The sequence below is a fragment of the Pleurodeles waltl genome, chromosome 8 (assembly GCF_031143425.1).
Source record: "Pleurodeles waltl isolate 20211129_DDA chromosome 8, aPleWal1.hap1.20221129, whole genome shotgun sequence".
In the NCBI taxonomy this organism is placed as follows: Eukaryota; Metazoa; Chordata; class Amphibia; order Caudata; family Salamandridae; genus Pleurodeles; species Pleurodeles waltl.
Window position 1 is genome coordinate 1,401,310,587 of NC_090447.1, and position 27,335 is coordinate 1,401,337,921.

Genomic DNA, 27,335 nt, shown 5'->3' on the forward strand with positions numbered 1-27,335 from the left:
TCCTTCCCTCATAGGAAACTGGAGCTCTGTCTGGAGGAAACAGTTTCCTAGTACCCCAGGTTTTCTGAAACAGGTCTGAGGTTATCATGGTGATGCGTGCACCAGAATCCACCAGAAGATGGAGTGTTTTACCCCCCACGTGAATATCCACATACGGATCCACACACTCCTCCGGATCCCCTGAAAGAACTTGTTCATCTGTGACAACCACAATCATGTCACGAAATTCATTCTCCAAGCATTGAACAGACATTTCTTTGTCATCACACACACTGCTGATTTTAGCATTTTTATTTCCAGGATTCTGACACACCCTGGCAAAGTGTCCTGTCCTGCCACATTTGTGACACACCACATTCCTGGCAGGACAGCCTTTAGAGTCTTTTGGATGTGGAAGATTCCCACATCTGAAACATATATTGCTACGTTTGCAAAATTGATTATTGCTGGTCCTAAGATCTTTGCGAGAAGAAACAACATTGACACAAGCTTTCTCTTCTTCCTTGCGTTGAGCCGAAAGTTCCTTAAGAGAGGCTTGAGCCAGTTCAATGCCCTTCGCTTGCTTAATTACATCATCAAGCGACGGATCACCCATGGTAAGAAGTCTTTGTTGGATGTGTTTGTCAAAACAATTCCCTATGAGCTGGTCTCTGACCAGCTGATCACGGAATGTACCAAATTGACATTGTGCACACAATTTACGGAGAACGCTGACAAATTCATCAACTGATTCACTCTGTAGTTGAACTCTCTTGAAAAATTTGTGGCGTAGTACTACAAGACTCGGCAGTTTATCAAATCTCAGTTTAAGCTTTTTTACTGTCTCTTGATATTCGTCCAGTTCTTCTCCATCCATCACTTCGACATCGGGAAGATGTTTCAAAGTCTCACGGCCTTCAAAACCCAATGAGTGTAGTAATAGAAACTTTTTCCTCTCTGGTCTAAATCGTGAAGCTCCAATAGCTCCTAAATATGTTTCAAACGCATCAAACCATTGAGGCCAAGACACCGGTGGTTCACCAGGTGTGTCAAGAAATGGAGGAGGGGCAGACCCAGATTGCATAGCGTTCAATATTATAATATACCAATAATACCCTGGATTGGAGAATGATAAAACTTGCTGCCAATCAAAAATTGGTATAAAAGATTATAAACACGTACAGGCGCATAGAAGCAGTCACTGAAAAGTGTGTTTCACACAAATAGTCTGTTCCCGATAACCAGGTTGCTAGGTAACGTGCTTGAACAGACTCCTCCGGAAAATCTCCGACAGAGAGAGCGTGCATGCGCACACCTTGCTCGTGCTTATACAGAGACGTGATGCAGTTCCAGCGCTGAACACGCGGAGAGCTCAAGTCGCGCTCTGGCTGCCCTCAGTGGGGGCCGCACGACCTAATTTCGAAAAGAAAGGCACACTAGGATGTTCGCTGCGTCGGAACGATTCTCACCTTAATGGGAGAAGAGACGTTAGAAGGTGGTGCAGTGTCCAGCACTAAAATGGCCCAAAACCGTGCGTGGGTTCCGAGGTGGCTCGTAATGTACCGCTCGTTGACAAAGTTATGTTGTGATCAACGAAGAATCGTCCACACGATGTAAGTAATAAACTACGTGTTTATTTCTCCAGGATACAGAGCCACCTCCACAGCGTGCTGACAACCGCCCCCAACCGCCGTCTTCACCGTCATCTCCCCACATTCCAGCATCGCGTCATTCTCCCACGAGCCCGCATTCCACCACAATACCCTTGAAGACCGCATACCAGGTTCCATACATAACAAAAGCAATCACAGCAATGGAAGAAAAGCGCTTTTTGTGGTAGTACACACCTTCTGCCCAATCAAACCATCCTCTACTGGATCCCAATATGTGGATGAAGCCAGAGCTCCTCTCTCGTGATTTTCACATAACTGTTGCGCAGTCAAGCCAGACCAAACAAACACCTTGTTATATGTATGCTGTGTACTAGGAATTAAAATGGTGAAATTATCATCATGTGTGTGAAATATTGTTCTTCCTAAGTAGTCTCCCCAAAGGTACATTTCTCTTGTAACCCATAATATGTGCACTTTTAATAGGCCACACATGACCCTTTACAGAAAAAAACACTATTGGTAGAAAATGTGTTTCTAGTGGAAATAGTGAATTGCTGTGGATCCTAAAGATAGAACCTAGCTTTGGAAAATAATCTTGACTGGGTTAGTGATTACATTTGCAGATGTGTGCTTTTGTTGCAATATTTGCCATGAGAATGTCTTTAATCATAATGGATGCACTTGCTTTCATCTAAAGGTTTATTTTTTATTTGTCTTTTTAGCGAAACTTGGCCCACCTTCCGCTGTGTATCTAGATTCCAATGGTGGCTTGATAGATATCAACATTTCTGCTCCAGGAAGTTCATTAAGGCCAATATTTGATCCATCAGACTTCACGTATGAGTTGGTCATATGGAGAAATGACTCAAATGAAGAGGTAAAGTGCACCTCTTGCCCTTGAATGGCAACAAAGCATTATACAGTAATTTTAAGTTCTCTCAGGTACTGTTTTTAACACCCGTTTTGTTGCATGGCAGTGAAAATACGGCTATCTATGATGTGTTTAAGAGGAGTGTGGCAATTAATATACTGGCTCTGCAAAGTTACTGCAGCTGATCATTTGGGAGGCAGACTAGTCCTCTATCATTTTGTCTGAAATCTGATAACAGTTCAAAAGTAGAACTGAATGTTTTGCTAGAGCAGGGGTACTGTAGGAGGCTGGCCTGATTTGTAGTGGGTACCAAAGGTACTTACACCTTATACCAGGCCAGTTATCCCTTATTAGTGAAATGTAGTCAGTTTCTAGCAGTTAGGCTGTCTAGAGGTAGCTTGTAGCAGAGCAGCCAAGGCTGAACTAGGAGAAATGCAAAGCTTTTGCAATACCACTGTAGTCACATAGTACTCACACACATGAAAGAAAATAAGGGTACTTTATTTTGGTGACACAAATGCCAAAATACCTTAGACTATACTTCCTCAGGAGGTAAGTAATATACACAATAAATACACTAGTATCCCAAAACAGGTAAGTACACAGTCCGAAAACAGTGCAAATAGTGAAAATCACAATAGTTTGCAATGGCCTGCGGGGAACACAAACCATGTACTAAAATAGTGGAATGCGAAAGTCGGTTTCCCACCTAGGCGAGTGTAGTGTGTAGAAGGGCGCTGGGAGTGTAAGAAAACACCAAAGGTAAGTAATAGAACCCACCCCAGAGCCCAGGAAAACAGGAGTAAATCACAGTAAGTTTCCTGAAACACACAAGAAGTCGTAATAGAAGAATATAAAAGAACCAGAAGAGTCTGCAAGACACCAACGATAGATTCCTGGACCTGAAGACCTGTGGAAGAAGGAGACCAAGTCCAAGAAGCACTGAAGAGTCCAGGGAGAACAGGAGCCCCAGCTAACCCCCCGGATGAAGGTGCAAAAGAAGATCCACTGGTGAGAAGACAAAGTCAGTTATGCACCCACGAAGACAGATGCGGGTTCCTGGTTGGTGTAGAAGATGTCCCATGCCGGATGGATGGTTGCAGTCTGGTTTTCGTCGCTAGGTTGCGCCAAAAAGCCTTTGCACATGCAAAACTCGCGGTTGCCAGAAGATGGCCCTGCCCGGGACCAGGAGGGACCTGGTGGCCTCTACCCAGGAGGAGGTGACAGAGGGGGCACTCAGCAACTCAGAGAGCCCTCAGAAGACCAGGCAGCGCACACAGGAGTCCCACAGCACGGGGACAAAGACAGTGCAAATGAAGGCCCACGCAGCACGACACAAAGGGATCCCATGCCACCGAAGAACCATTCAGGAAGCTGTGCGTCGCAGGATGGAGTGCTGAGGGCCTAAGCTGTACAGTGCACAAGGAAATTTTTGGAAGTTCACACACAAGTCTTAGCAACTGCAGTCATGCGGTGCACGGGGTGCTGTCTTGCGTGGGGAGGCAAGCTCTTACCTCCACCAAAGTTGGACAGCTGGACGTTGGGACTGTTTGGGTCACTTTAATCCACCACCCATGTTGCTGGATCCACGCTTGTCATCTGGAGAGGGGACCTAAATAGCCCTGAAAGGGGGATTGGTCACCTAACCAGGTAAGCACCTATCAGGGGAGGGCTCTGACGTCACCTACTGGCACTGGCCACTCAGATGCTCCGAGAGTGCCCCACCACCTTGGAATCCAAGATGGCAAAACCCAGGGACACTCTGGAGGAGCTCTGGGCACCACCCCTGGGGTGGTGATGTAGAGGGGAGTGGTCACTCCCCTTTCCCTTGTCCAGTTTCGTGCCAGAGCAGGGACTGGGGGTCCCTGAACTGGTGTAGACTAGATTATGCAAGGAGGGCAACATCTGTGCCCTTCAAAGCATTTTCAGAGGCTCTGGGAGGCTACCTCTCCCATGCCTGTAACACCTATTTCCAAAAGGAGAGAATGTAACTCCCCTCTCCCAAAGGAAATCCTTTGTTCTGCCTTCTTGGGCTTGAGCTGCTCAGGCAACAGGGGGGCAGAAACCTGTCTGGGAGGTGGCAGCAGCTGGGGCTGCCTGGAAAACCTCAGAAGGCTGGTATGGCAGTTCTGGGGGTCCACTGTGGAGCCCCCAGAGTGCATGGGATTGTACAACCAATTCCAGAATCAGTATTGGGGTACAATTCTCAGTTGTTAGACATCTTACATGGCCATATTCGGGGTTGCCATTGTGAAGCTGGAAATAGGCATTAACCTATGTCCAGTGAACGCATAAAATGCAGTCCCCGCACTCACGAAGCCCAGGACAATGGTCCTGGACGAAGTGGGGGCACCTCTGCTAGTGCAGGGCTGCCCTCACACATAGGTACTTTGCACCCAGCCTTCAGAGTTGGAAGGCCTGACATATAGGTGACTTATAAGTGACCTGGTGCAGTGTAAATGGCTGTGAAATGGTGCATGCACCATTTCACACAAGCTGCAATGGCAGTCCTGTAGAAGCCTTTGCATGTGCTCCCTATGGGAGGCAAAAATAATGCTACAGGCCATAGGGATCCCCTGGAACCCTACTACCTTGGGTACCTAGGTACCATATACTAGGGACTTACAAGGGGGCACCGGTATGCCAATTTGGGATGAAATACTGGGTTACCAGTATGTAGTGACAAATTTGGGAACACAGATAGCATAAGTACTGGGGTCCTGGTTAGCAGGACTCAAGTGACACAGTAAAGCATACTGACAAAAACAGTGAAACATACTGACAAGTAGGCAACAACCCATAATCACTGGGGTCCTGGCTAGCAGGATCACAGTGACATAGTCAAACACACTGACAAACAGGCCAAAAATGGGGGTAACCATGCTAGATAGAGGCTACTTTCTCACAGGTACTCACAAACATTATCCCAGGGGCATACAGTATGGTCTGTAGTGTGCCAGAAGGCCACATTGATGGCAGCACAGTGGGATTGGGGTTTAGTGGGTAGGGTAGGAGGGGACTAACTGTTTGTAGGAGAAGGAAACCATGCTGTGGTCTGTGAGTCATTGAGTTATTTTGATTAATGCATTCATTCCATGCTGTTCTCTAAATGAAGGCCCAAGTCTCTAATACGTCAAAGATTTGATATTATTGTGTTATGCTGTTTCTGAATCGCTATCCCTTTGCCACACCTTGGGGTAAGCCTTGAAAGGGTCAAGTGTATAAAAGAAGTAATGTGATTATTGCATTGGAATGAAATAGAACTGCACAATGTGAAACCAAAAGCCTAGTATAGTTCCCAACTTCCCCACTTGACCAAATTGTGTGGTCCTAGGCAATTGTCTCATTTCATTCTTTTTCATTATGACATATAAGAGCACCTTGAAATACTTGAGTTCGGGATGTAAGCTGAACAAAACCTTCTTTTGTGTTTGATTTAATAAACTATAATGTTACATATGCAATAACCACTCAGGTCACGCAGAGGGTTTCAAGTGGCTACTGACTTGCCTCTTAGTTCACTATTGGCATTGTTGTATGGGTGGGAGTATGCGTGAATGTTTCTGTAGTCATTATTGAAAACTATCAGCTTTTAAAAACATCTTCTGAAGGCACTGCTATAATCTGATGTAGTGAGGCGAAACATGTTTGCGTGTTAATAAAATACACTTTTTTGAATTCTGAAGACATTGCATCATATTCCTGCACATTTGTTTCAAGATTTCTTTAAAAATGAACGTGTTCTTAATATTTGCTTCTTCTCTTTTACTTTGGTTAAAGTGTAAAGAAACGCTTGCCTTTCTTTCTGAAAGTTAGTGCTGTCTCAAGAAAACATCAGTCCAGTGCAGTCATTCAGCTGGGGGACAGGTGTAAAGATCAGGAATTCCGCATGCGGCCCGTAGCCGTACTTTAAGTATCACTTTGCTAGAGCATGCTCCAAGCTCGGATCCCATTAATATAAAATTGATTTATATCCAAGGTATATTTTCCTCCATTTTGGCATAGCAGCATATCAACTATCTGGCCACCAGATATACGTCCCAACAAGAGCTCGGCATCAATTGAAATGGGAACTTGCCTTTGCTCCTGTTATTATCCTGGAACATTGCCTGTCTGCAAGGGAAAATTAATGACCAAAAATGGGGAATGTTTATTAGCCCACACAATATAGTACATCTGCAGGAGACTTGGGCACTTGAAAAACATTTTAAATCGGGTACTCCAATTACAGGGTAGAAGCAGTACCATCTAGAGCTGGCCGCCTCTCTGGAGGCCTCCTAATATGGGTCAGGATAATACATAATGGATCTATCAAAATACTAGAGCTGGACAGGAAAGAAATCTTAGGTCTGCCTATAAGGGGAGACAGTGACAGTAAGGTTAACCTATACATCGTGTACAACCACACAGTACAGAAGAATAAAGAATCACTTATGCTTATTTTGCTTGCTCATCATCCTTACAATAGGACAACCAAAGTGCCTCTCTCAATTGCTGGGGACTTTAACATCACTTTTTAGCCGCTTGACAGCGTATCTTCGGGTATTGAGTTAGAATATGAAGCCAGACTTAATAATGACGCTAGAGAGAGTGAACTTTACCATCATAAGCAGTCCCTGCCACGCAGTTTATGCCAATCACACTGACCTATGGCATGAGGGCCTGTAATGAGAGGTTTGCCTCAGACAGACATTGTCCTCCCACATTTGTACGGAGTGATAGCCAGAGCATAATTGATTATGTAATTTTAGATCTCGGGCATATAGCAGTAGACTTTGAAATCCTGCCCAGACCGAGGAATAACCATAATTCCCTGAAGTTAACACTGAAATACAACTTATCTAGGGACATTATTGACTTGAGCGCCCATTCAGAGACATCTCTTACCCTTGGGAACAAAAGATAATCTATAAAGTGGTAGAAACTATGTTTCCAAACTGATACATTGTAGCAAATCTATAATAGTTTCAATAATATTTTTGATCCATTTACAAAGTACCTGTATGAAATAGTCCCCCTATTAGATCTTCATGACAATCTGTTTAAGGTCTTGTATCACCTTCGTGCAAAGGAACTTGCCAGTTTATCAGCCACCAATTTTTGTATTCAGATGAGTGTTGCACAGCTAATGGGCTACTAATCAAGGCTGTGAGCATGAAATTTATGAGGGAGTTAGTGTAGCTTCGCACAAAATATAAACACATCAGAGCATCTGCCAGAGATGGATTGTTACAAGCTGGGCTGCTTTGGTCAAAGCACAAATTTAGGATTTTCAGACCTTTGGGCATATTTTTGCATGTGGCAGCCTCAAAACCCATAGTACCATAGTACTGTCTGTACAACCGCAACAGTGGGTGGACCATTGCACAGAAATGTGCGCAGCAACTTGTACAGGAGCAGATACTAGAATATTTAACACTCAGGAATTGGGGTCAACAGAAAATGATGACAGTATCCAATTTACTTTGGATGAAACTTTGAAGGGCACCCAGTCCCCCATTAGATAAAACTTTGAAGGGCATTCAGTCCCTGCAACCCAGGAAGGCCCAGGCCCAGACAAAGTTCCAGGTGATCTGTTTTGCTCCGAGCCTGCTGTGAGGGGCCTGTATATTACTTCACTGACAAACAGGGTTATGGCTGGTTGCAAAACCCCTGACACTTTACATGGCGCCAAGATGATTCTACTGTTTAAAAAAGGAGATAGAACGGTCAGAGGCAACTACCGGCCCATCAGTTTAATCGATAATTTGCGGAAGGTGTTCTGCCACCAAGTTCTGGATAAAGTACTTGATTGGAATGATGAGGCCAACATACTCTGTCCATTTCAGGCAGGCTTTTGCTCCAGGGTAAGAACTATCGTCCAGATCTTTAGATTAAATCTAATTGTTTGGAATTATCTTGGGCGCCCCAACGATCACCTATACATGGCTTTTATGGCCCTTGGGGCAGCCTTCGATCTTGTCTCCAGACAGCAGTTGTTGTCCACTCTTGCATATTGGTGTTAAACTCTGCATTGTAAGACATACTTACTAGATTACACAAGAGTAACTACGCACAAGTAAGATGGGGGAACGGTTGCCGAGTTGACTGATCGCATGCCACTTAAACAAGGGCCTTCGCCCCAACCTTGTTCTCATTGTACGTAAATAATGCAGTCAAACATCTTAGTGCTTTGATTCATCACTCCCCCAGGCTGGGCAGTTGTTCCATCCCTGCATTGTTATTCGCGGATGACACAATTTTATTATCCCGCACTGCATCTGGGCTTCAGAACTTGCTCAGTGAATTTGAAAATTTCTATGAGCACGAGGCCTAGAGGTTAACACTTCAAAAACATGATCATGGTGTTCAAACCTCATAGTTCACATAGAGGCGGGTTTCAGATCATGGGGTAGAACCTGCAAATTGTAGACAAATGTGACTACCTAGGAATCAGTATAGACAAAACCATTACCTGGAAATCCCACATCCGTAAATGCGAATTAACCTTGCTTCATAGTGCACTAGTGAAGAGATATAAAGCCACCATACCCAAATCTCTTTCCCGGCAATTGAAGTCTACCGGGCAAAGGATCAAACAGGCACCTTGCATGGGGAAGAAATCTGGGAGAGTTGAGAATTCTGGTTGTCTGACCATTAAGAAAAGTAGCTTTTGAGGTCTCTACTTGGGTTGCTCTAGAGCACTCCTATGACCCTGTTATTTTGTCATACAGGGCTCAAGAGGATTAGCAAAGTAGCTTCTCTGAAACCTCTTTTATCCTGGGCAAGGCTGTGGCCCACTCCCGAGCTCCAGCATTACAGGTTAGCCACTGAGGAAATCTTGAGGATGGGCAAAGTGCATCTTATCCCATGGTTCTTGTACATTAAATCACACCTTAATGATTTAGATTTGAGCATCTACTAGAGGAACCCCTCAATAATTGATAAAAAGCACAAAGGCTTTAGTTAAAGCTGACTACTGGAATAACAAGGTGATCTCCCACCACCCAAATGCCAATTCTGGGGGCTGATGGGAAAAATGTTATCTATTAAACATTCACCTACCCTGGAATCATATTTGGATGCAATCCAACCTTCTGAGGTCCGGATCTTCTTTGTAAAATTCAGTTTGGGCATGCTACTGGTTAATACGTTTATATGTAACTGGAAATCTAACTGTAACAAATTGTCCTTAGGTGCATTCTGTAATAATATGATTGGGGATGTTGAACATGTTATATTCTTTTATCCTGCATATGAAAGGCTGAGGTGAACATGGATCAAGCCACTTTGCATTACCTTAGGTTTGAAACATTTCAAAGGGGTCTTCTGCATTCTTCGGTCTGATACCAGTTCCATTATAGTTTTTGGACTTAGCTGCTATTTATATAGAGTTTGGCTTGTAAGGAAGAGGCTGGGATTCGCGCTATAATCCATGAAGGATCGGTGCTCCCTACAAATATTTTTAACAACTAATTAATTTATCATCATTATAACCACCATGGTTCGATGCAAGTTGAAACCACCAGCACATGAACCTCTCCAGTCCTTGTACATATAAGATTATAAAACGAAATGTCATTATATTTTTCTTTATTTGGATATGAACTTTATCCCATGTGTCCCATGGATAATTTAGATTTGCATTTCCAGATGTTATGTTATAATATTTTCTTCACTTGCATCACTTGGTGGTTTTAAATATTTTACGGTTAAAACCCTCTTTTGTAAGAATTATTTTATGCATTTACAATTTTTTTTAGTGTGATCAATTTCTTATTCATTTATGATGTATGATATTTTTTATGGGCTAGTTCACGAAATAAACATTATTCAGTCATTCAACTATCTGGAGTACATTTCTCTGTAAATCTGGCTCTTTGATCATATACCTGGGCTGCACACCATTTCCTTTATCAGTACCATGCCTCAGTGTGTTTTTGTTCTTGTTATTACTTTGTGTAGTCCATGGCTGGACCTAATGGTATGTTCCCATTTATGTTTGCTGCAATGGCAATATCTCAAGGCTAATATAGTATTGGGACATCACCTCCTCGTTTCTGCTTTATAACTGAGAATGGTTGTTGCACTAATATTTAATGGTCTTGCATAAATTTAAATTTTCCATAGAGCCACAACCTGTGTGACTATAGGTCTGTTTCCGCTGTGTCATCCATCTCACAGTCCTAGAAATATTAATACAATTGTAGTGCTATACTGTGTAAGCCTGTGCTATCTGTCATGGGATCTTCAGCAATATTTATTAATACTGATTTTCTCATCTCATGTATAGGGTTTCAAAATGCTTTTACAGTGGTATAAGACAACAAATGCCTATGGTTTATCTTTTAATAGAAATGTACATTTAAATCCATTAGGATAGGAAATTACTGGTGCTTAACCCTTTTATTACTTTGGCCACAGACATCTTGATCTGGTGCCAGAGATCATGTGATTATCCCCAAAACGCTTGGTCAACCTCCCCTTTAGCTATTGCTTGAAGAAAGTCTCATTCACATTTTGGAATAGGCCAAAGATGTGAAGAGTTTACATTAGTATTCTATTTAACCTCATTTATTCACCTATAAGGGATTCTCCATGGACTATTTTGTTATTTTTATTTTTATGTTCTATGATGCTCCAAGTTTGGATAGGAATGGTTTTCCTTGTGAATCTGATTTTCAAGTCTTTTATCTAGCTTTGCTTGTTGCCTCTCATCTTAGTTAAATCTTGATTTTGGAGTAGATATTAATTTTGTTGTATCTTTTTCGCTGTGCATTTTGTCACACCCAAAGACTTCAATGTTATCTCCAGCCTGATAGGTCTCTGTTCTTTAAACTCATTTTTGTGAGTGAATGACTTGTGACTACATTCCCAAAAGCCACTGTGCATCAGGACAGACAACACCTTAGATTTTTTTTCAGCCATCAAGTTTGCGCTTGTTTTTGAAGTGTTCTTTTGAAACTTATTAGCAAGTATTTCAAAACTGCAGAAGTAGAAAACAGTGAAAGTCGACAACAGAGCTAGAAACAGCAGCTAGTGCAGTCAAAGAACGATGCATAATGTTGGGAAGAATATAGACACCATCTTTCAACTGTGAGCCCAGGGAAAACGAACTTTATAATCGTGTCACTCCCTGCAGTGCCAAATATCTTTCATCACATCTGTCCATGCTTATCGAACTAGGCTAAGAGCTCAGTATGCTAGACGTTTCATTGTAAAAAGACCATTCAGCAATGAAGAGACAAATGGTGGGAGCACTGCTTATTATAGAACAGTAGTACTATATCGATTCCCAGCTAAGTTTTTATTCACAAGAATGCACTGACCCTGTTTGCAGGGAAGATACGGGGAACCTCAAGCCATCTGCCATAATCAGTGTTGAAGTGGAGGCGCAGAGCCAATCTCTTAACTGTTTGAGATTTCAGTTCTGGAGACCAGTACTCTCTAGAATTTTCCACAAATCCACACTGCTGAGGACAAAAACTGTATCCGCGGACCATACCAGATGACATCAGGAACTGATCTTGGGAGACTCAGCTCTGTAAGGAGTGTGAACTACAGTTTAAGGGACAGATGCTAAAGGACGATAATGCCCCTGTAAAGTTCTTTCCTGAAAATAGGTTTGGCTTTGAGACAAAAGTACTTAAAAGAGTTGTCCTAAAGTTTATTCATCCTCAGTGACTCTTTTCCCCAAAAAGAGGACAGTTGTAAAGAAGCAGTTCGATGCTAAAAACAGACAAGAAGTAGCTTACCCCCTTCAACGTCAAAGTGAATTTCAGAGTTGAGTAAGATGTCTCAGTCAAAGAAAAGAAAAAAGTAACACCCTACACAAATTACTACACTGAGTGGCATTCAGTCTTAGGACACAATGCCAGTTGCCAGAAAAATGAATATGCACATTGACCATAACACTTGCCATTGAATAGATAAACCCCATTAGGATGTTCCTTCATCACAGCCTAAATGTGGGAAGTTAACTTCTGAGGATGCGGTCTGTCCAGAAATTAGGGCTTTCACCAATCCAAGAAAATATTGAAAATAGCAGTCCCCTGATATGCCTCCTTAATTAAAAAAAGGAACATATGTAGATGTGAACCCAGATCTCCCACACAAACACGATGATCCTCTAGAAGTAGATGAGATGAGGACAATGATTTGTGAAATAAATACTGCATTAACTGTGCATATGAAGATAGTAAACGTGAAGGCTTCGTCATCTGATACTCATAAAAAGGGGCTTTTTAGGCAACATTCCATAGAGACATTCACAAAGCAGTAACATGGTCCTCTAGTCGCCCTTTCAGATGGCACTACTATGTGATATAAAAGACAGAAAATAAGCTCAGGGTGGACCAACCATTATTAAAACACTTGTCAATTCAACTTCATCTACTTTCTAAATGTTACTGTTATAGATGGGAAGGTGCACAGCTTTGTCATTAGTGCACATTATTTACAATAACACATGCTTCCATTGGAAGGTGTAGCACTACGATTGTAGCATAGTATGCATTCGTAGCATGTAGTGTTGTAGATTAACAAGCGTGTAGTCGCCTTCCTGGATGTAGTTGGATGTTATTTTTAAAACACTTTATTAATTTTCACTAGATTCTTTGAAGCATATTACCCTCTCACTGGAGGGAAAAATTCTGTCTGTGAGCTGTTGCATTATGTGACCAAGGGATGTAATCAAGTCATTCAGGGGGGAAACATCCTGAACAACAAGGTCTAAACCACTACTTGCCTGAACCACTACTGCTAAACAACCAAAAAGTCTCTACAATGAAGTACTGAACAGCTACTGTCTAAACAACGATTTTGCCTGAATAACAATTGCCTCAACAACGAATTGTAAGGTAAGTTTTTTTTTTTTTTTTTTTTTAATGGTTTATTAGTTGTTTAGAATTTATATATTCTAAACAACTTACACACATATATATATATATAAATATATATATATATGTGTGTGTGTATATATATATGTTCGATGGCATGTGTAGGTGCAGATACGCATGCTATGCATAGTCCTGCCATTTAGTGTTGGGCTCGGAGTGTTACAAGTTGTTTTTCTTTGAAGAAGTGTTTTTGAATCACATGATCGAGTGACTCATCCTCTTCGGCTCCATTGCGCATGGGCATCGACTCCATGTTAAATTGTTTTCTTTCCACCATCGGGTTCGGATGTGTTTCTTTTCGCTCTGGTAGTTCGAGTCAGAAACGTTCCAAAAACTCTCTAATTCGCCGGTATTGTTTAGATCGCATATCATCTCTCATGGACACTTCGCTACCGTCTTATCCAACTTCTTTACTCGCCCTTCGGGGCACCCGCGCCCAACTCGGGCCTGGTCGGGCCTACCGCGTGGAAGCCTCATGGACGGGACCCCATTTTGTTTCTGTCCTCGGTGCCACGCCAAGTTTCCATATACAGACCAACATCTCGTCTGTAATCTCTGTCTCTCTCCAGACCATTGAGAAGATACTTGTGAGGCCTGCAGATCCTTCTGTCGAAGAAGACTCTACGAGACAGAAGAGCACAAAGGTTGGAAATGACATCAAAAAGCACTGAACGTCTCGACGTAGAGGAAGAGGAGATCATGCACACCGCAGTCTCAGTCTGAGGGTCCGATTCTGAGCAGGAGTCCGAGGAGGACAGACCGGTCACGGCAGGGCAGCATGTGAGTACGCCTGCCCCTGTCCAATCCAAGCCCAAACATAAGGCCTCGGGAACGCCACTGCCAGAAGGCCATGGTTCGACCCGCAAAAAGACCTCTGGTGACCAAGCAACACCTTCGGCACCGAGAAAGGCCACGCCACCGAAGCCTTCAGAATAGAGCCGAAGCACTGGCTCTGAAACAGGCAAACACCGACCCTTCGAGTCGAAGCCTCGAAAATCGCTTTCAGAGCTGAGGCCAACATCCACTCCCGGCCTTTCGATCCCGAGTAAACCGGCTTTGGAGCTGAAAAGACCCAGTTACACAGAGGAGCATGGACTTTCGAAACAACTTAAAGAAAGCCATACATTTTCGGAGGAACTCACACAGATGGAGGACATTGATGAAAGGCAGGCCAGAATTCACATTCATAAAGACACTGGCAAGATCATAACAGCAACTCCTCAGAAGCCTAAGAGGAAGATGGCTTTTCAAGAACAATTGGACACTGATCAGCCACCGGCTAAAGTGCCAAGGCATAAGCAAAGATCTCCACCTCCACAATTTTCACTTCCTCAATCTCCTCCTCATTCTCCTCACCTGATTGTTTCTCCACATACTACTCCTACAACTGCACAGTCTCCTGTACATTCTGTAGATTCACAACAGGACAATGTGGATCTGTAGGATCTCTATGATCCAGATCCCATTCCGGATAACAGCCCAGACTGCCATCCTTCCAAACCATCACCACCGGAAGATAGCACTGGATACACTCAAGTTCTGGCGAGGGCGGCATCATACCACAATGTCGCCATGCACACCGAGCGCTTTGAGGATGACTTTCTTTTTAATACATTATCCTCCACACACATTACCTACCAGTCCCTTCCCATGCTTCCAGGCATGTTAAAGCACGCACATCAAATATTTCAAGAGCCAGTCAAAGCCAGGATCATCACTCCCAGAGTGGAGAAAAAATATAAACCACCTCCCTCTGACCCGGCATTCATTACTCAACAACTGCCTCCTGATTCTGTAGTTGTAAGTGCAGCTAGAAAAAGGGCCAACTCTGTCATCTGGTGATGCACTACCACCGGACAAGGAAAGCAGGAAATTCGATGCTGCTGGCAAAAGAGTAGCATCGCAAGCAGCCGATCAATGGAGGATAGACAACTCCCAAGCGCTATTGGCTAGGTATGATAGGGCCCACTGGGACGAGATGAAAGATATCATCCAGCATCTCCCCAAAGACCAACAAAAAAGGGCACAGCAAATAGTCGAGGAAGGGCAGGCTATTACTAACAACCAAATTAGATCAGCCCTAGATTCAGCAGACACAGCAGCTAGGACAATCAATACTGCTGTTACTATTCGGAGACATGCATGGCTTCAGTCATCAGGGTTTAAGCCTGAAATTCACCAGGCTGTCCTTAATATGCCATTCAATGAAAAACAGCTTTTTGGCCCTGAAGTTGATACGGCCATTGAAAAGATGAAAAAAGACTCGGACACCACTAAAGCCATGGGTGCTCTGTATACCACGCAATACAGAGGTTCATTTCGGAAACCTCAATACAGGGGTGGTTTTAGAGCACAAATACCTGAGGCATCCACCTCACAATCAAAATCATTTTACCAGCCTCAATACCAGCGAGGTGGGTTTAGAGGAAAGTATAAAGGCCAGTTCCCCAGAGGTAGGGGAAACTATCAGCCACCAAAACAAGCCTCACAGCCAAAACAGTGACTCTCTCCATCTCTTCCCAAATCACACCTCATCTGTGGGAGGAAGACTGCAAATGTTCCACAACAATTGGATACCCACTACAACAGACAACTGGGTGTTGTCTATTATCCGCAATGGTTATTGCATAGAATTGGCACAAATTCCCCCAGATATACCTCCAAAACCACAAACTCTCCTCCCAACACATCTCCATGTTGCAAGAAGAAGTACAATCACTATTAATCAAACAAGCCGTAGAGCTTGTACCACAAAATCAGATAGGAACAGGGGTTTACTCCCTGTACTTCCTTATTCCCAAAAAAGATGGAACCTTGAGACCAATATTAGATCTCAGAACTCTCAATCTTTACATCCTATCAGAACATTTTCACATGGTAACACTACAGGATGTAGTCCCACTGCTACAACAGCAAGATTTCATGGCAACATTAGACCTCAAGGATGCGTATTTTCACATACCCATCCATCCAGCGCACAGAAAATATCTCAGGTTTGTAATACAGGGAAAACATTACCAGTTCAAAGTGTTACCCTTCGGTATAACAACAGCTCCCAGAGTGTTTACAAAATGCCTGGTGGTAGTTGTGGCATACCTATGAAGGCAACACATTCATGTCTTTCCATATCTGGATGATTGGCTAATAAAATCCAACAGTCAAACACAGTGCCAATACCATACACGTTATGTAATACAAACCCTACACATTCTAGGGTTCTCTATAAACTACCAAAAACGCACTTGCAACCTGTGCAAATTCAACAGTATTTAGGAGCCACACTAAGGGCCATATGTACGAACACATTTTCCCATAGACACAGAATGGGCAAAACTGCTTGCTACATCTGGCCCTAAGTACGCAAAGAGCACTTGCAAGCCCAAGTCCACAAAGAGTGCAAGCATTCCACAATGTATTAGCACAAATTCAGTCAAACCAACAGTACACATTAAAATTTGTAATGAAACTGTTGGGCATGATGGCATCATGCATCGCCATTGTCCCAAATGCAAGATTAAACATCCGGCCTTTACAACAGTGCCTTGCAAAACAATGGTCGCAGGCACTCTGTCAACTTCAAGATCTAGTGTTGATAGACCGCCAAACACGCATATTACTTCAGTGGTGGAATTCCACAAATCTAAACAAAGGGCGGCCATTTCAAGACCCTGTGCCTCAGACCATACTTACAACAGATGCATCAATGATTGGGTGGGGAGCACACCTCAACAATCACAACATCCAAGGACAATGGGATGCCCAACACAAACAACTTCACATAAATCACCTAGATTTGCTAGCCATATTCCTAGCACTGAGAGCCTTTCAGCCTCTTCTCATTCACAAACACATTCTTATCAAAACAGACAACATGACTACAATGTATTACCTAAACAAACAAGGAGGGACCCACTCATCGCAACTGCTCCTTCTAGCACAAAATATTTGGCATTGGGCAATACACAACAACATTCACCCGGTAGCACAATACATTCCAGGGATACACAACCAGTTGGCGGATGTTCTCAGCCAAAATCATCAACAAACATACCAATGGGAAATTAATCACCAAGTGCTTCAGACATACTTTCATCACTGGGGAATGCCAGATATTGACCTATTTGCCACCAGCGAAAACGCAAAATGCTGAAACTTTGCATCCAGGCTCCCACACCCTCTATCCAAGGGCAATGCTCTATGGAACAACTAGCCAGGGATATTTGCTTACGCTTTCCCCCCCTCTCCCACTCATTCCATTTCTAGTCAACAAACTGCGTCAGAACAAACTCAAACTCATACTTAAAGCACCAACGTGGGCACGTCAACCCTGGTACACAACACTGTTAGATCTGTCAGTAGTACCACACATCAAACTCCCCAACAGACCAGATCTGTTAACGCAAAACAAGCAACTCATCAGGCATCCAGATCCCAAAAAACTCAATCTAGCGATTTGGCTCCTGAAGTCTTAGAGTTTGGATCTCTACATCTTCCAACAGAATGTATGGAAGTAATTAAACAAACAAGAAAACCCACTACCAGGCAGTGTTATGCGACTAAATGGAAAAGGTTTGTGTTTTACTGTCAATCTAAGCAGATTGCCCCTCTTTCAGTGTCAATACAAGACATTACAGGTTACTTGCTTCATCTGCAAATAGCTAATTTAGCCTTCTTGTCCATCAAAATACATCTCACTGCTATTTCAGCTTATTTGCAAAATATACAACACAACTCTCTATTTAGGGTCCCTGTTATCAAAGCCTTTATGGAAGGACTAAAACACATCATAGCACCAAGAACACCCCCAGTGCCTTCGTGGAATCTAAATATTGTACTCACACGACTCATGAGTCCACCATTTGAACCTATGCATTCATGTCAGATTCAATACCTAACATGGAAAGTTGCATTCCTAATTGCAATTACTTCATTAAGAAGAGTTAGTGAAATCCAAGCTTTCACTATTCAAGAACCGTTCATACAAGTACACAAACATAAAATGGTACTTCGAACAAACCCAAAATCTCTACCAAAGGTGATATCACTGTTTTATATCAATCAAACAGTGGAACTCCCAGTCTTCTTCCCACAGCCAGACTCTGTAGCAGAAAGAGCGCTGCATACATTGGACATTACAAGAGCTATAATGTATTACATTGATAGAACAAAATCATTTAGGAAAACCAAACAGTTATTTGTGGCATTCCAGAAACCACATACTGGCAACCCTATCTCAAAGCAAGGACTAGGTAGATGGATAGTTAAATGCATCCAAACATGTTACCAAAAAGCTAAAAGGCAGCTATTGGTAACACCAAAAGCACATTCCACCAGGAAAAAAGGGGCAACAATGGCTTTTTTAGGAAATATACCAATGACAGAAATCTGTAAAGTAGCCACTTAGTCAACACACCATACATTTACTAAGCATTACTGTGTAGACGTGTTAGGAGCACAACAGGCCACAGTAGGACAGGCTGTACTAAGAACATTATTTCAAACAACTTCAACTCCTACAGGCTGACCACCGCTTATGGGAGGCAAAACTTATTTGTAATCTATGCATAGCATGTGTATCTGCAGCTACACATGCCATTGAACGGAAAATGTCACTTACCCAGTGTACATCTGTTCGTGGCATGTTCTGCTGCAGATTCACATGCGCCCTCCCGCCTCCCCGGGAGCCTGTAGCCGTTTAAGTTAAAACATTCATTTGTACATATGTACATATATCTTTATTACATTTACATGGACATCTCTTTTCTTTATATTCTATCACTCCTACCTTTCCCTCTGCAGGAAAACAATCTAACATGGAGTCGATGCCCATGCGCAATGGAGCCGAAGAGGAGGAGTCACCCGATCCCGTGACTCGAACACTTCTTCGTAGAAAAACAACTTGTAACACTCCGAGCCCAACACTAGCTGGCAGGACTATGCATAGCATGTGAATCTGCAGCAGAACATGCCACAAACAGATGTACACTGGGTAAGTGACATTTTCCATATATATATATATATATACATATATATATTTATATATATACATAAATTCTAAACAACTGGTAAACCATAAAAAAGAAAAACTTACCTTAAAATTTGTTGTTCATGTTCAGGCAATTGTTATTCAGGCAAAATCGTTGTTTAGACAGTAGTTGTTCAGTACTTCGTTGTAGAGACTTTTTATTTGTTTAGCAGTAGTGGTTTAGCCTATTGTTGTTTAGGACCTAGTTGTTCCGTCACATATTCCATTCAGGGCAGCTTTGAAAGCGATCTAATGAGCATAAAAAACAATTTGCACTATACTGAACCCAAAGTTAGAAGTCAGGTGAATGAGCAATGCGTTAATCTAGAGCTCTTCAAGCTACATGCTGATTCACAAAGGTAAAGTTAGACCTGAAGTCTAAGTTTAGACCCGAAGTCTATGTGTCACTAGTGTGCCCTCAGCAGCTGCAATCCCCATTTAAGTAACACATTGCCGGGACTCTGCCGTGGTCCATTGCGTTCCCCTGTCTAAGTAGAGCGGCCCCCCACTTTTTCCTTTGGGGTAGGACCTGTGCCTGTCCTACATTGAGGGGGAGCCGTCAAGTGTCTGAGAGTAGGGCCTGTCTGGGTGTTGCCCTGCAGTCTCACAGCTAGCCTTCTACAACTGAGGGACCCCATACTGCCACCATGGCCGTGCTAATGTGGCCTGCTGCTGAGGGCCCTGCCATGGTTCAAAGAGGTCCCCTACCACAGTGCGGTAACACAGGTTGTGGTCTTAGTGGAGTGATGACACATTTGGGTTCTCGGCATGTGTAGAGGGGCCTGGCGGCTGCTCATCCAATTTGCTGAATGTAACTGTGACCCTGGCTGCCCACTGGAGCCCACTCATAAATACATTGGATTTTATCCCCTACCTTGCTTGCTGTCCTGTTGTTATTCTGTTGTGCTTGCTGAGGTTGCATATTGTAGCATCCCTGTTACCTGCTTGGGAATTGCTTGGCAGTAGCCACACAGGCCATACCACCTTCTCTCACATATTATGAGGTTTGACATTACACCTCTACTCAAGATAGGTAAGACTGACCACTACCAGGCTAATCTTTAATTTGATAAAAGGCAATTCTTGGCACATGGAGATCAGCATGAAGTGGCTCCTCCAGATACCTTGGATGCAAAGGTGGGGTCCATGTTTAAAGAAATGCAGGAAAGACTCTGGACTATTGTCTGCAAAATGGATGTGCTCACTATCAGGTTGGGCAGCTTCCATTAATGTGTTGATAAACAAGATACTCAATTGCAGCACGCTGAGACACAAATTTCAGATTATGATGACGCACAAAATTCAATCAGCGGTAAACTAAACATCGCTATGCATGAGTTGAAAGCTAAAAATGAGGACATGGAACGGAGGTCTCTCTGAAACAATATCCAGATAATGGGGGTGCCTGAAACGGCTATTGGGACGAATATGGAAGTGCTGTGGAAGATCTCCTGGCTACTTTGTTCACAGCAAGTTCCTGAATGTTTTTATTGTTGAGGGGCGCACCGCACTTTGACACCTAAACCTAAGCCAGGTCAGTGCCTGCGACTGATCATTGCACATCTGCCTAACTACAGAGATAAGGATACCATACTAAGACTGAATAGAGAAACCCCAGACCTGCAGTTTGAAGGGTCCAAAATCTCTATATATCCATTCTTCAGCCCTGAGGTGCAGGAGGCCAAGTGATCCTTCAGGAAGGTGAAAAAGATCCTCCGAGCCGTTCCCAGCAAACCTTTCAATTGAATACAGGGGCAAAACCCATTTTTTTCAACCTGACTTGGCTCTGGAATTTATTGACTGAAATATCCTCCACTAGCATGGGTGCAAGCCCTATCCTATCCCTTGGTGACTGGCTGTGTGGATTGTCTGCCCTCTGCGACAATGACCGAATATTTGATGTGGAACTTGTATCTCTTTGGCTGCGTTACAGAGAACACTAGCTCTTAACCCCTAAATCTTGTCTGCTACCAGCCCCCTACTGTGGGTTATGGACTGATCTTATCTCAGTTTCGGATTAAGTTGATTGTGTAACAGGCATTTGTTTGTTTTGTTTTAAACAGAGTGAGCGGCAAACTCCTCTGCAATACAGTACATAGAGTTAGGCAGAAAGTCATTATATTCCACATGCAAATTTGCAATGCTGGTGCCCCCCAAAGCGTGAATCCCACTTTTCTTGTTTGTGAGTTCCACAAGCCTTGTCCAGTAGTACTGGGCTGGACTATTTAGGGTTTTTGCTATCATTTGGGCCTGGGGGTTGGAGTATAAGGGTATTGCTGTTATGTTGCTGTTGTTTCTTTTTGCAATTGCCATAGCTGTTATTGCGGGGTGGTCATGATTGCACTGTACACTTCGCCATGCACAAGACACAATGCATGCTTCAGGTAGACAATCTGTAGAACCAGGTGGTCACCACAAGATTTTTCATTATTCATTTTTTGACCTGGAGTATTTGGAGTCTGAATAATCCACGCACGGCCTGCTAAGTGCTTACACACCTCAACTGAAATATGATTGATGTAGCCATGGTTTAAGAAATCCACTGCTCCTCAATGAGTTGCCCCACATTTGCATGATCTGGGGGCACACACCGCAACTTCTCCTCCTATTCAACCTGCTTCGAGGGTCAGTTACACTAATTAGAAAGACAATACATTTTCTACTGGTAGAGAACATTGCAGGCATGAGAGGGAGGGTGATAGTTATGGTGGGTATATTAGAGGGACAGCATATCTTGTTAATAAATATATGTTCTATGGCATGTGTGGCTGTCGATACGGATGCTCTACATATCTCCTGCAATCTAGTGTTGGGTTCGGAGTGTTACAAGTTGTTTTTCGTCAAAGAAGCATTTCTGAGTCACAGGATCGAGTGACTCCTTGTCGGTGATACTGCACATGGCATCAAGTCCTTTGTTAGATTGTTTTCTCGCCGCCATTTGGTTTGGATGCATATTCTTTTCTCCGTCTTCAACTTGCTCTGGTCTGAGACTTTCCTCATATCTATGTTTTTTTTCAACTGTATTATTTTGATCACGTTTTCCATCTTGCATTTGTAGTTTCCAGTTCATCTGGCCCTTCAGGCCTACTTCCACGTGGCACTGAGGAAAATGCTGGACTGACAGAACGGACACCACCACTCCCAAGTTCCCCCCACACCAACCATCACCAGGTCTGTAACTTGTGCCTCTCACTGGATCACCAGGAGGCTACCTGAGACGCGTGTTGATTGTTCAGATCGAAGAAGACCTTTCGGGACCGAAGAGTGCACAGTTTGGAGATGGTGTATAAATCCTCAGAGGGCACTCCAGACATCTCTTGAAAGAACATGCACAGGAGGCACTAGCACAGGAGGGGGTCTTCTCCTTTCAGGACTTTGACTTCGAGGTTCAGTCCAACATTGAGAGTCAAGTCATCACACCGGCGCAGCCAGTGAGTACAGTTGACTCCTCCTGTCCATACCAAGACTTTAAAAAGACCCATTACAGAGGTCACCAGACTGCCACTGCCACCAGGCCATGATTGGTCTAGGAAATTCACTTTGGCTGCCCCGCTTCCCAGCTCGCCTCCAAAAGTAGTCAACACTATGCCTCCATCTTCGACATCGACCTCTTCCACCTCAGTACGACCGTTTTCCACCAAGCCTTCGGTACCGAGCACACCGGCTCCAAGCCAACCCACGTCTACTGCAGCTTCAGCACTGAAAAAGGTTCACTGACCGAAACCATCAAAATTGGTTCAATTGGAAATGGTTTAGTGAAGGATTGGCTCGAGTTCTGATGCTCCAAAGGAGCAGTTTCCTTCGGAGCATCTGGACTCTAGTCAATCCTCTACTACACCATCTCCATTCAAACCGATTTTAGAGGTTATGGATGCTAAACAGCGCCGTCTTCACATTCAGAAAGGGAAAGTGCATACTATTGCTTCTCCCCCTGTCACCTTTAAGAGGAAGTTATCATTTCAAGGGCCCTTGGACACTTCACCACCTCCAAAAAATACCTCTAAAGACAAGGTCACCACTTCTTTGCCTAGACCTTTGCCTTCTCTGCCTCTTTCTAAACTACCTTCATCACCACCTCCAATTTCAACTTCTCCACCCTCTTCCCCGACTCATTCTCCTACCTCTCCTACTGCAGGCAATCTCACACCTCAGGGTTCACCATTATTTGAAGGGGGAGATCTAGGAGGTGCATTTCCAGACCCAGACCCATGGGGTACATACGACCCGGATCCCATAATCAGTACCAATCCAGATTCGTATCCCACACAACCATCCCCCACAGAAGACACTACCAGTTACCAACAGATCATAGCAAGGCGAGGCAGCTGCCTTTCATAATGTTCAACTGAAGAAAGACCCAAAAGTACAGGATTTTCTATTTTGCACTTTGACCACTACCCATAAAGATATTCAGTTCCTTCCAATACTCCCAGGCATGATTCCCCATGCAGATGATATCCTTAAAGAGCCAGTCTGCTCTAGGATTATAACTCCTATAGTGAACAAAAAGTATAAGGCTGCTCCTTCAGACCCACTATATATCAGGTCTCGGGTCCTAACAGATTCGATAGTGGATACCACTGCAAGGAAGCATGCTAATATCCAGGCTATAGGGGACTCTCTTCCACCGGATAAGAAGAGTAAAAGCCTTGATGCAGCAGGCAAAAGAGTTGCTGTACAAGCAGCAAACCATTGGCACATTGCCATTTCACATGCCTTGCTCTCAAGGTATGACTGGGCTCACTGGGATGAGATCGAGGAGCTCCTCCAATATCTTGCAGATGAGCACCGTAAACGTGGTCAACAGATTGTGTCTGAAGGTCAGACAATCTCCAGTAATTTAGTATGCTATGCATTAGATGCTGCAGACACAGCTGAATGGGGATAAACACCAGCATAATCCTAAGGAGTCATGCGTGGCTAAGATATTCCGACTTCATGCCAGAAGTGCAACAAGCGGTGCTCAATGTGCCCTTTGACAAGGAGCATTTTTTTGGTCCTCAAAAAGGACACTGATGCCGTAAAGGCCATGGGCGGTCTGCAGTGTCAGGCACACAGAAGCAATTTTCGCCACTCCACATTTAGAGGTCGTTATAAATCAACAGCTTCTGAACCATCTACCTCCCAACCAAGGCAACACTCCACCTCTTACTCTAGAGGTTATTTCATAGGAGCCTACAAGGGGAACAATAATAGAGGCAGAGGCAAGAGCACTACCGCCCGTGGCTCTTCCTCCCTAGCTAAACGCTGACTAAATACATCTCCCCAAAACCCGCACCACACTGGTAGGGGAACAACTTCAGGATTACTACACACAATGGACACACATAACATCGGACCTATTGGTCCTCCCCATTACCCAACATGGTTATTGTCTGGAGCTCACTTCCACACCTCCAAGCATTCCCCCTCGCTCCTACAGGTTATCTTGTGAACATCTCCCCCTTCTAAAAGAAGTAGTACAATCCATGCTCCTCGGGGGGGCTATAGAGCCTGTCCCATTACAGTATCAGGGAACTGGAGCATACGTCTTCATCCCCAAAAAGGATGGAGCATTCAGACTTGTTCTGGATCACAGACCGTTAAACCATTACATTCTCTCTGAGCACTTTCATATGGTTGGTTACTCTTCAAGATGTTATTCCACGCCTTCAACAGGGTGGTGTCATGACAGCCCTAGACTTGACGGATGCCTACTTCCACATACCAATTCTCCTTGTACACCGGAAATAACTAAGGTTTGTGGAGGCAGGAAAACATTGTCAATTCAAAGTCCTGCATTTTGAAGTCACGACCACTACCAGGGTATTTACAAAGTTCCTAGCTGTAGTCGCGGCGCATCTCAGAAGGCAAAAAAATACATGTATTTCCTTACTGTAAGGAAATGCCTCCTTGGCATGGTTGCCCCCTGACTTTTTTCCTTTGCTGATGCTATGTTTACAATTGAAAGTGTGCTGAGGCCTGCTAACCAGGCCCCAGCACCAGTGTTCTTTCCCTAACCTGTACTTTTGTATCCACAATTGGCAGACCCTGGCATCCAGATAAGTCCCTTGTAACTGGTACTTCTAGTACCAAGGGCCCTGATGCCAAGGAAGGTCTCTAAGGGCTGCAGCATGTCTTATGCCACCCTGGAGACCTCTCACTCAGCACAGACACACTGCTTGCCAGCTTGTGTGTGCTAGTGAGGACAAAACGAGTAAGTCGACATGGCACTCCCCTCAGGGTGCCATGCCAGCCTCTCACTGCCTATGCAGTATAGGTAAGACACCCCTCTAGCAGGCCTTACAGCCCTAAGGCAGGGTGCACTATACCATAGGTGAGGGTACCAGTGCATGAGCATGGTACCCCTACAGTGTCTAAACAAAACCTTAGACATTGTAAGTGCAGGGTAGCCATAAGAGTATATGGTCTGGGAGTCTGTCAAACACGAACTCCACAGCACCATAATGGCTACACTGAAAACTGGGAAGTTTGGTATCAAACTTCTCAGCACAATAAATGCACACTGATGCCAGTGTACATTTTATTGTAAAATACACCACAGAGGGCACCTTAGAGGTGCCCCCTGAAACTTAACCGACTGTCTGTGTAGGCTGACTAGTTCCAGCAGCCTGCCACACCAGAGACATGTTGCTGGCCCCATGGGGAGAGTGCCTTTGTCACTCTGAGGCCAGTAACAAAGCCTGCACTGGGTGGAGATGCTAACACCTCCCCCAGGCAGGAGCTGTGACACCTGGCGGTGAGCCTCAAAGGCTCACCCCTTTGTCACAGCCCAGCAGGGCACTCCAGCTTAGTGGAGTTGCCCGCCCCCTCCGGCCACGGCCCCCACTTTTGGCGGCAAGGCTGGAGGGAACAAAGAAAGCAACAAGGAGGAGTCACTGGCCAGTCAGGACAGCCCCTAAGGTGTCCTGAGCTGAGGTGACTCTGACTTTTAGAAATCCTCCATCTTGCAGATGGAGGATTCCCCCAATAGGGTTAGGATTGTGACCCCCTCCCCTTGGGAGGAGGCACAAAGAGGGTGTACCCACCCACAGGGCTAGTAGCCATTGGCTACTAACCCCCCAGACCTAAACACGCCCTTAAATTTAGTATTTAAGGGCTACCCTGAACCCTAGAAAATTAGATTCCTGCAACTACAAGAAGAAGGACTGCCTAGCTGAAAAACCCCTGCAGAGGAAGACCAGAAGACGACAACTGCCTTGGCTCCAGAAACTCACCGGCCTGTCTCCTGCCTTCCAAAGATCCTGCTCCAGCGACGCCTTCCAAAGGGACCAGCGACCTCGACATCCTCTGAGGACTGCCCCTACTTCGAAAAGACAAGAAACTCCCGAGGACAGCGGACCTGCTCCAAGAAAAGCTGCAACTTTGTTTCCAGCAGCTTTAAAGAACCCTGCAAGCTCCCCGCAAAAGGCGTGAGACTTGCAACACTGCACCCGGCGACCCCGACTCGGCTGGTGGCGATCCAACACCTCAGGAGGGACCCCAGGACTACTCTAAGACTGTGAGTACAAAAACCTGTCCCCCCTGAGCCCCCACAGCGCCGCCTGCAGAGGGAATCCCGAGGCTTCCCCTGACCGCGACTCTTTGAATCCAAAGTCCCGACACCTGGGAGAGACCCTGCACCCGCAGCCCCCAGGACCTGAAGGACCGGACTTTCACTGGAGGAGTGACCCCCAGGAGTCCCTCTCCCTTGCCCAAGTGGAGGTTTCCCCGAGGAACCCCCCCCTTGCCTGCCTGCAGCGCTGAAGAGATCCCTAGATCTCCCATTGACTTCCATTACAAACCCGACGCTTGTTTCTACACTGCACCCGGCCGCCCCCGCGCTGCTGAGGGTGAAATTTCTGTGTGGGCTTGTGTCCCCCCCGGTGCCCTACAAAACCCCCCTGGTCTGCCCTCCGAAGACGCGGGTACTTACCTGCAAGCAGACCGGAACCGGGGCACCCCCTTCTCTCCATTCTAGCCTATGTGTT

At 44.5% G+C, this 27,335-nt stretch overlaps 1 protein-coding gene across 1 annotated transcript in view; it reads left to right on the plus strand.

The window, feature by feature from the left end:
• Nucleotides 1-27,335, plus strand: part of IFNAR1 (interferon alpha and beta receptor subunit 1) — a 241,130-nt gene that overhangs the window by 60,688 nt on the left and 153,107 nt on the right. The window contains exon 4 of the mRNA XM_069202457.1: nt 2,315-2,469. Within this exon, the coding sequence (XP_069058558.1) occupies nt 2,315-2,469 (155 nt within the window). The remainder of the gene's footprint in view (nt 1-2,314; nt 2,470-27,335) is intronic.